The sequence below is a fragment of the Lycium barbarum genome, chromosome 5, assembly GCF_019175385.1.
Source record: "Lycium barbarum isolate Lr01 chromosome 5, ASM1917538v2, whole genome shotgun sequence".
NCBI lineage: Eukaryota > Viridiplantae > Streptophyta > Magnoliopsida > Solanales > Solanaceae > Lycium > Lycium barbarum.
In genome coordinates this window covers 54,669,685-54,679,909 of record NC_083341.1, presented here as the reverse complement: position 1 = coordinate 54,679,909, position 10,225 = coordinate 54,669,685, and the positions used below count along the sequence as shown (strand labels likewise).

The following is a 10,225-nucleotide window of genomic DNA, read 5'->3' as shown; positions in this document are numbered from 1 at the left end:
GGGGGCAAGTGTTCTTCGGAATGACTGAGCGTAAAGGGCACGTAGGCGGTGAATTGGGTTGAAAGTGAAAGCCCCCAAAAATAATGCACTCTATCTGCTAAAATAGATAATACTTCTATTTCAAAAGAGAACATGCATGTGCAGTATTTTAACAAATGAAAATTAATAGGCTGGATTTCTTTCTTCAGTTTTTACTATGTATCATATATTGACTTGGCTAACTATTTGTGTAAATGAGATAAAGCTACAAACACAAGCATACAAAATTCAAGAAGAAAGTATTTCCAAAAAAAAAAATATGGGGGAAAAAAAGCGTACAACTCACCAAATTTCCATCACAAAAGGAAAAAAAAAAAAACTGGTGCAAAAACAGATTAACTGTAAGAAGAAACAACAAGCACCGGAGCTCAGAAGTACAAGAAGGCTAGAGACAAACTAGAGAAATTTGAAACCGCACGCAAGATCCAAGCTTCTTTTCTCCTCTTCGGCATTTACAAATTTGAAAAAGGCGGAAAACTCATGCATACCAGTAACTTCAGATGCAATTGTTTTTCAATACATTGAATTTCTAAAGTACCATACTTCTCTTTAACTCCCAACCGAAGAAGAGAGAAGCTTAAAACAGATAATAGTAGAGGCTTTGCTAATCAAATTGAAACAAAAAGCGCGATGAAGAGACCAAATATCAAATGAAAAAAAGAAATTAACAACCAAATATCAAACGGGAAAAAACTCAATCAATTCCCGAAAAATTGGACAATCGACAAGATATTATACCTATTCACACTACATCCGAATCTAATCTCAGCGTTGTAAAAGTTCAATCAAATTCTTAAAACCTCAATTTGAAACAGTACGTTAAAATCTCAAAATCCGTCATAAAACTAATAAATTAAAACAAATTACCCATATGCCAGGATGCAAAATGGTTACATCTTACATACCAGGAACAAAGAGAAAAAAGAAGTTTCACCAATTGAGGAAGAAAAAGGAAGAGAGTAACGGATAGCTGAGTCATTATTCTTCTTTTTTCTCCACCGAAGTATTGTCCGCCTTTCTCCACCTCAAGCAAATTCGACTTTCAAATCCTGTAAAATTCAAATTGTGCGATCATTATATTCCAACGGGATAAGCACGAATATTCGGAAATGTTATGCATTGAGATTCCACAAAGTGAAGAGAATTTTTTTATGTTATAGAGATTAAAATCATAGTACTAAATTAAAATAAGGAGCTATTTACCAAAAGAAAAGAAAACTAAAGACCACATCAATCAGTTAAAAAAAAAAAATAAGGAACACTCAAATCAATTTAAGAATTAGTGTCAATGCAAAGACACTTTTGATGTTTTTACGAGATTCAATCTAAATCACTAATTCATAGAAACAAAATAAATGTAGTATAGTACCTAACATGCAGAAGCAAAATGATTGCCGGAAAAAACTTAAGATGTGCTAAATTTTATTTTTGAAATCGGAGAACCAAAGACTGAATTAGCAAGTTCCAACCGTAGTAAGTTAAGTCCAGCAATTTATGTCAAGCCGTAGCCACTAGCCACCATGGGCGGAGCCACCTTAGGCGAAGGGTGGTCAGGTGCACACCCTTCGCCGGAAAATTACGCGGTATACATAGGTTAAATGTTAGCTTATTTTTATTTATTTTTTGAGACTTAGGTTAAATGTTAGCTATTATGAGTATATATTTAATTTTGCACACCCTTAACAAAAGTGAGAAGAAAATTTGCACACTCTTCGCCAAATTCCTGGCTCCGCCACTGCCTAGCCACCACATGCAAGACACAAAACAACTCATCGAAAATCAGAGCAGATCAAACCCCAAAAATTTCCACATGAATGATAAAAAATACCAAGAAAATATCCAATTTCCTGCCTATTTTTTTTTTTTTTTTTTGATGACATGGGAACCGCAGCCGCTATCCTTCGGGTGCGCACAGGGTAAACCCAGCTCCTGTGCAATAGCTCACAAACCACACAGGAGAGGTAACCCGCACTAGGCAAGCCCGGTGCGACGAGCTCGACCCAGAAGGAAAAATCCCCTGCTGTCGTAGGCAGGGGGTTTCGAACTTGAGACCTCCATTATGAAAGCCCCATGCTCAACCAACTGAGCCACCCTTGCGGGTACCATTTTCCTGCCTATTTGCAGCGAGGAAACCATAAAGACACGAGTGAAATCCATAAAAAACATAGCAAAAGAGAAAGAGGAAGAAGAAAAAAAATCCCTCCAGAGAGCTAAGCAAAGAAAAGAGGAGAAGAAGAAGAATCCAAGCAAGCAAACAAGAAAATTTTATCGAAGAAGAAACTTACCTTTCTCTTCTCAGAGGAGGAGCCTTTTCCACAATTCTGAAGAAGAGAAGACCAAAATGAATCCCAAAAGTTAAGGCAAAGGCTAAAGGAAGCTCTTTTGATTTGCAACACCATGTGGTAAAGGGAAAACCCGTGTGGTCACTATTGATGGTCTTGTCTTAGTACCATTAGTTAAAATATCAGAACTATCCTTTGCTTAATTTACGAGATTGGCCCTGGTCGTCCAAGGGCTCGCTCTTATTAAATAGTTATAATAATAAAAATGTTATGTTGGTCATTAGTGAAGCAAATGTTTCACACGTCATACTGCATACCTGTTAATCTCACTGACAATGGAGAAAGAATAAGAAGACAAAAAAGTATGGAGAAATGTAGTAAATTTGAGAAGTAAGGAACCAACTCACGTATGGAGAAATGTAGTAAATTTGAGAATTAAGGAACCAACTCACGTTTAACTTATTGAGCCTGAGCGTGCTACCATAACCACGGTCGGAAACCACCAAATGCCTTCATCTATCCTTTGAACTTCCAGCCTTATGATTGATTACGGAACTAATGTCAGGGGAACCATTGGGCATTCCATACTTGACTCCCAAGTCAAACCTAGCCGCAAATGCTAAAGATGACTTAATAGCCTTCTGAATCGAGCCTGGTGTATCTGCAAGGAATGGTGCGTTCAAGGAGCTGGCAATCTCCGCATTGCACTTTTGGACAGACTGCCCAGCTGGAAATAAAGAACTCAACTGACTAAACGGCATTTCTCTGGAAGTTCTATCTGGTGCATATTGTCTTCTTTGAATGGGTAATGTAGTACTGTTGAACTCATTAGGATGCGATCTATCCTCTACTGTTTTGTCAACTGACAGGAAGTTTACACCCCGAGGTACAGAACCAGGGGGGGTTCTGGTCGACATTTGATTCATGCTCCATAACTTAGCACTTACGTTGGCTTGATTATCATCTTTGACACTGTCGTCCCTCTTGGCACATGTTGCAGCTTCTTTACTATTCTTCATGTCACCCAGCAACAATGTGTCACCATTGGGCTCAGCCGAAGGTGCTCGGCCAAAGGACAAGAAGTTCATTCCTTGTGGTGTCCTCATAGATCCTCCTTTTGTAAATCCATTCGGTTTCTGAATATTATCTGACATACTATGGATTAATTGACAGCTAAATTTTCTAGCATCATTTGCCTTGGAATATAAACCAGCTTCTTCATGCTTTCTGGCCTCACCTTGCAAAGACTTCCCATGAGATAAGAACGTGACACCTTTGGGTGTACATGCAGCTGGCTTTTGCACAGGCTCTAATACAATCCGCTCAGTGCTCTTACCAGGAACAAGCCCAGTTGAACCAGATGTGGATTTAACGTCTTTATGCGACATCCCCCATGTGTTTGCTTGAATCAAAGAGTTTGAATTACTTGGAGCAAATGGTGACATCAGCTCACGGTTTGAAGCAGTAGGACTTGTCACTGCCACTGTCTTAGCAGCTATCTGAGATATGCCAGTGAGAGAAAAAGTTAAATACCTTGAGACAAAAGAGGAAAGAGCACCTCCAAAGATGTAAGAAAATAAAAATTGTGCACAACTGAAAAATTAGAAAAGTTGAACTGCAGGGAGGAAGATACCTCATGTGAAAATAAACAATGAGCACCTCTGCTGCAAAACCCATTGGATGCATGGTTATTGCACGGATACTTGGAGAGTTGATGATCAAATGGGCAATCATCACCTTTCATGCAAGACTGACGTGCAAAATGAGAACATGGCTGAAGAGGAAAGATCTTTACAAAAGTTAGAAGCCAGAACATAGGTAGAAGCATGGATGTTATGCTACATGATAGAAACAAAATACTTGTCAACACAACATGAATACTGTAAAGGAAAGGGGACATTAAAATTTTGTTCCTTTTCAGATCAAATTGACAGCGCTGCAAATCAAAAATCATAAAATGGAACCTTAAATCAGCATGCGAGATTTCTCTTGGACATTATGAAAGCAAGCAGTAGCCTCAAACGGCTGCAAACATTTATGCCTTGGTTAATTGCTTAAAGTAAGGTTCTCCCCCCCCCCCCCCCGGGGGGGGCGGGGGCTGTTTAAGTGGTTAAGTACAGACTGGAAGGAGCACATATAACTTTATAGGCTTGGCATACATGAATATTTCTACTTCTGTGTCTCATTATGACAAAGTACTTGATAACAAAAAGGGTGTCAGAAAATGGTGATGATTGGGGGTGCTAGTAAACATTCCAACTCAACAGGTGTGCTATTTCAAATAGGCTATACCAACTCTCAATTCGGAAATAAGGTACTAAAGCAGTAGCATCACAGCAAGACTTCAAATCTCCTAACATCATCAACAGCTTGCAACAATATGATATAAGAAAATAAAAGCAGCATAAACAGACCGTTGACTTTGTCAAGGGGATGGTATCATGAGAGAATTTGCACTTCTCACCCTGTCAGAAGATAAATGAAGAAGGTTAAATCTCCAAGACATAAAAGATTTGCTAAATCATATTACCTTATTTTATACAAATTGTAAATTACCTCTAAGCATCTTCCTTTGAGATAATGGCGGCAATACCTCACAACTTTTGGTTTCACCACTGGTGGAAGCCTCAGCCTTCTAACTCCAAGCTTTCTGTTCTTTTCAGCTCGGTTAATTCTGTAATTGACCTACAAAAAATACAAGTTCCTTTGTAAATAGAGACATACTAAAGCATCAGCAACTTGATCCTATAAAAACTGAGCATAAACATAGACTTAACATTCGCATTCAGACAGGATAAATGGATGATAAACTCATTTACAAATGAATGAAAACGAAGAGAGAATGGGATGCACCTTTCTCTTTTCTTTTTTTCTCTTGGTTAAAGGACCTCTCTTCCCTTTCCTTTTACCAATATTCCCATCCTGAAACAAGACGCACAGAATCAAATATAACAACATTCTCAGCTGATGAAAACATAGAAAGTGAGACTCATGTCTGACAAACTACAAACTATACTTTATCCATCTACATTATTGTACTGACTAGCAGACACAAACACGACTTTGAATCCAACTTCTACTTTGACCATTCCCTTCCCTCCTCAAGGCAAGCAAGAACATCAGATACTGGCGGAGCAGGAATTTGACTAAGGGTGTTCAAACTTATGCTGTAAAGTAAGTAATTTTTTTCAATGGGTGGTGTAACAAAAAATTTAAATCGAACTACATAATATTTAGCTTTGTAGTTTTTCCTCGAAGCATAATTCAAGCACTAAATTTGAATTGTGTCTTAGGTTTCTATGAAAATTTTAGTTGAGCAAAGAAAATCACCCACCAGAGTCCAGTAAAGAAAATCACCAGATACTAATAAAGAAAAAGTTGAAAGGTAACAAAAAAGAATAAATTAAAAAAAAAAAAAAAACGAAAAGACAACTGTTTTCGGCAACATCTGAGTGGTGAAGAGGATGAAGTTTTAGTCGGAGTTATTGAAAAGCAAATCAAACGGACTTTGTATTTAAACAAAATTAGCAAAAATATTTGTGTTTCGCGGGGTGTGAAAAACATCAATAAATTTAGAAATGATATTTTAATAAATTTAGTTGAGATATTTTCAGGTATATACATAGAAAATTAACAACATATATTAATAGAATCACTAACATAAACATTTTATTAGAGTTAAAATTCATATTGAGCTGCATTTTTCATTACCAAAAGTTTTTGTAAAAAGGGGATTTTTTTCTTTTTTAAAAAAATCACTTCTATATACGTGTCTGGTGGGGTTTTATACATAATTATATTTGTCTAATTATATAAATAATTAATTGACTTGAGTTTTTTTTTTTTTTTCTTACAGAAGATAACAAATGTTTAGAAAAAATCACTTCTATATACGTGTCTGGTGGGGTTTTATACATAATTATATTTGTCTAATTATATAAATAATTAATTGACTTGAGTTTTTTTTTTTTTTTTCCTTACAAAAGATAACAAATGTTTAGATTCTTAAGATTAAAAGAAACCAAAGTAAAGAGGATGTTGGCAGTACAAATTTGCCTTTGACTTGACAGAACGATCCTATTTGATGAATCAATCGTAAACAGCCCATGGTTTTAATAAAAAAAGGTAATGTAAATGCTTTAGGGTGGAATTGAACCCGCGACACGAGGCTCAAAATGAACATCCTTCTCCACTGAGCTGCAGCATTCAGTTGTCCCAAGGGTGTTCATTTTGTCCTATATATCGTAAAATTAAATATTTGACTTATGTACCCGATATAACTATCCGGCGAAGGGTGTTCGGCTGACCACCCTTGGCCTAGTGTAGCTCCGCCAATTTATATTCAAAGTATGCAGATGCGGCATCAGTAACTTTAGAAACCTGCTAAAGTCCCTACTACCACTTCCTTCCTCCTTCCCTTTCTCTGGAGGGGGAAGGAGGAGAATGCATTATAGTCAAGTCTTGATGATTTCAATAATAGTCAACAAGCATGGTGAATCTGGACACTTTATGCCTTAATGACATCGATCAGAGGTCAGATTTCTTTTTTCGATTTTGGAATGTCTATAATTGGGAATACTCAGACCAAAAGTACAGATGGGCATATATGAAGTTTCACTATTTGAAAGAGCAAGTTCTGTCCAATAGTAGATTGGAAATAGCTTCATAGAAGCGTGAGAATGTACCTAGTCCTAGACAAGCGAGATAGCTCGAGACCTTTTTTACTAGCCATATCAAGCAACACTGACAACTTTTCAGCTGATTATACGAGAGAAGGCAGGCATTTATGGTGAAGTAAAGAAGAACCATCGCTGGAAGAAGTCAGAATATTCCTAAGAAGGGATTCACCTATTGCATCCTAACACTGAAAAGAAAAGGAATTAACCAGAACAGACCTGAAAGTTGCACAGAGTGGAAAGTGCAATAGTTAGAACATAATTAAGTGCAAAAAGATGTGATCATACCTCTGCAGGGACTATTGATTGTTCATTTTCTTTTGCATTTTCACCATAGGTTGAATCAAATTGAGAACCAACAGGATGATCTAAATTTACGTCTAGACCAACTTGCTTATCAACGTTCCCACTATCCAAAATGCTGTCATACACACAAATTTTTCTGGTCTCGACATCCCTTGAGCGGAAAAACTTTTCAGTATTATCGTCTGGCTCTTCTCTAAATTTTCTTATGAACTCTCCCCCAAAAAAGGTGTTATCCTCATCAACTGTATCAATGGATGAAGAGGCATAAGCATCCCTCTTCTGTGGTGCATTAATGTGAACATCAAAAGCAAACTCTTCTCGACCAAAAATGTCAGCAGGAGACTCATCTGCTTGATCCTTCTTCTCATTCCCAAGATGATTAAGAATGTCATAATCTGATTCATCAAAAACCATAAAATCTCCGGAAACTTCCCCTTCCTCTGTCTCTTCACTCACAGGAACATGGACAGATGAATCTGTTGCTCCAGCAGAAGATATCAAAGTTTCCAATTCCATCTCTTTTACCTGCAATCCATGCTTCATTTCTTCCGACAAATGTGTCTCAGAAACAGCCATTTTCTCTCCAGAGAGCTCTGCAGGTTGCGACAACTCAGCAATAGTATCCGCACCAAAACAAGACTCTATAGCAGCACTGACATCATCAATACTAAGTTCTTTGTCTAATTCTGCCTGTCTGATAGGATCACACTCCTTCACTTTCAATTCATGAGTGCTACACCTATTCCCAGGTTCCTTGACCGTTTGATCGTTACAACCATGAGTTTTGTCTACCAAACAATTCATATCAATGATATCATTTGTTATAGAAGGACCTCTATCGCCTTCGATTGCATCAATTGTACAATTGGAGGGATCTAAATCAACTTCCATTTGTGCACCAGTAAAATCTCCATATCCATAACGAGAGCACCCTTCATTTCCATCACCAGAACTCGGTTGCATTACCATATTGTCAGACTCGTTATGAGCAGGACCATTAACTAACAATTTCTCGGACCTGATGAGATGATGATCAACCAATTCGCCGACTTCATTTTCTCTTCCCAGTTTACTGCTGCCATTGTCATCTTTAATAACATCTTTGACAGATTAAAATGGTTTGTCAATGCCAACATGCTAATATAAGTATAACTTGTATTTAGTATCTTCTCTATAATGAAGTCAAGCTATAATTAATAACTAGAGTGGGAACGAATAATTGTGTGTATATATTGTACACGTGTAACCATACAATTATCGTGTAACACCACAATAAACACATATTAAGGTACATCTGTCGCATGTAAGATACCAAAAGGAAAAAAAAAGCTCACTCAGAATATAAGACAAACAACAATTAAGTGGCCGTTTGGCCATGAATACTTTTTACTTTTTTTCGGGATTTAAATTTCAGAAATCATGTTTTGCTATAAAATTCCGGAAAATTCTGAAATTCAACTTCAAGCTGAATTCCGGAATTTTCCGGAACTAGAAATACACCAAAAAGTTTTTCACTTTTTTCACTCCAAGCCACTCACAAAACCTCAAAAACTCTAATTTCCAAATATCATTTTTCACTTTGAAAATAAAAACTACTTTTTTCAAATACTCACAATTTTCACGGCCAAACGGGCCCTTTAAAACTAAAACAAAGTCTAATTGATTAAATAGGTCATTCCATTTTATTATGATATGAAAGTGGAATCAACTTAAACTGATGGGACAGGTTAGGGTTTACTCCACACATATGCTAGTGGGTCCAATGAACAAGTTGAGGTGCATCCAAAGAACAATACTGATATAAATTAAAAGAAAAAAGAACCTCGTATGTAGTGATGCAACACATTAGATACAAAAACAACATACTCAGTATAATCCCACAAGTGGGGCCTGAGTAGGGTAGGATGTACACAGACCTTTCCTACCTTTGTGGGGTAGAGTTGTTTCCGATAGACCCTCAATTCAAAGGAAGCGTAATCAAAGCATGATACAAACGAAAATAACTAGAACAAAATAGCAAGATAAACAAAGCAATCAAAATAATAGGTACTCCCTCCGTCCCAATTTATACGACACTCTTTCCTTTTTAGTCAGTCCCAAAAAGAATGACACATTTCTATATTTAACAACTTAACTTTAAAATTCCTATTTTACCTTAATGAAACAATTTTTAGCCATAAAAATTTCTTTGGCTTGTTTTAGAACACAAGATTCAATTTTTTTCTTAAACTTGGTGGCAAGTAAATTAGGACAGAGGAAGTAGTAGAGATATAAGTTCATATTCGAAGTTGTATTTTCCGCTAAAGAAGATAAAATAAGAGTAATGTTACCTAGTTGTTGTTTGTTAGTGGTAGAATCAGTGATGGGGCAATTAGATAGAATTTGAAGGAGTGTATTGTAAGTTTCACTCATGAGAAATCGTCGCCGAGAAGGAGGGAAAGGGTAAGGGTTTTGCAAGGGTTTTAGAGCAACGATGTGAGAATTCTCCATTGTTGATGAAAGGAAGAGTGCGAAAGTTTTGAGGTAATTGATTTGAAATTCGTTGGAATTTATGGGGTTGCTGTTAATTTGTGGCGGCTTAAATATGAGGCAAAGGGATTAGTTTCTGATCGTACATTTCAGCCCATTACTTTTTTGTTTGGCGACGTAACTCTTCCTTCAACTTCTATATATTTACGGGCAATTAGCAAAATTGCCCTTCTTTTGGTGGTCTTTAAATTTTGCCCCTCATATTTGAAATTTTTAAATTTTGTCCTTCGGTTAAACCTCATGGTTTCAGGTTCGAACCCCCATACAGTCAAAATTTTAAAAAAAAATCACAAGGCAGAGTTTAAATTTCGTTATGCCCCCACCGGTATACACTTGTGAAGGAATTACCAAAGTTATGTCGGACCCGGCATACTTATGCCTTATGGGCAGACT

General features: G+C 36.9%; 1 protein-coding gene across 5 annotated transcripts; it reads right to left on the bottom strand.

Moving 5' to 3' along the window:
- Positions 1–799: 799 nt before the first annotated feature.
- LOC132640845 (zinc finger CCCH domain-containing protein 65) lies at positions 800–9,917 on the bottom strand. 5 transcript variants are annotated; one of them, XM_060357630.1, is made up of 10 exons: positions 9,634–9,917; positions 7,286–8,403; positions 5,175–5,243; positions 4,878–5,006; positions 4,736–4,786; positions 3,955–4,095; positions 3,559–3,820; positions 2,774–3,468; positions 2,325–2,650; positions 800–1,088 (listed from the first exon to the last, which is right to left on the bottom strand). In XM_060357630.1, exons 1-8 carry the CDS (start codon positions 9,791–9,793, stop codon positions 2,834–2,836), a joined length of 2,565 nt encoding a protein of 854 aa, XP_060213613.1. In that variant the 5' UTR covers positions 9,794–9,917; the 3' UTR covers positions 800–1,088; positions 2,325–2,650; positions 2,774–2,833. The 5 variants fall into 5 exon arrangements, with proteins under 5 accessions (XP_060213613.1, XP_060213612.1, XP_060213609.1 ...); XM_060357629.1 differs by having other exon boundaries at positions 2,774–3,820; positions 7,286–8,391; XM_060357626.1 differs by having other exon boundaries at positions 2,774–3,820; positions 9,634–9,915.
- Positions 9,918–10,225: the final 308 nt, after the last annotated feature.

Bases quoted from the DNA above. Each gene is read 5' to 3' on its own strand.
- LOC132640845 (XM_060357626.1), bottom strand. From the start codon at position 9,793: ATGGAGAATTCTCACATCGTTGCTCTAAAACCCTTGCAAAACCCTTAC. The intron at 8,404-9,633 runs GTAACATTACTC...AATCTGTCAAAG, and splicing joins CACTAACAAACAACAACTAG to ATGTTATTAAAGATGACAAT. The intron at 5,007-5,174 runs GTGCATCCCATT...TATTTTTTGTAG, and splicing joins GAAAAAAAGAAAAGAGAAAG to GTCAATTACAGAATTAACCG.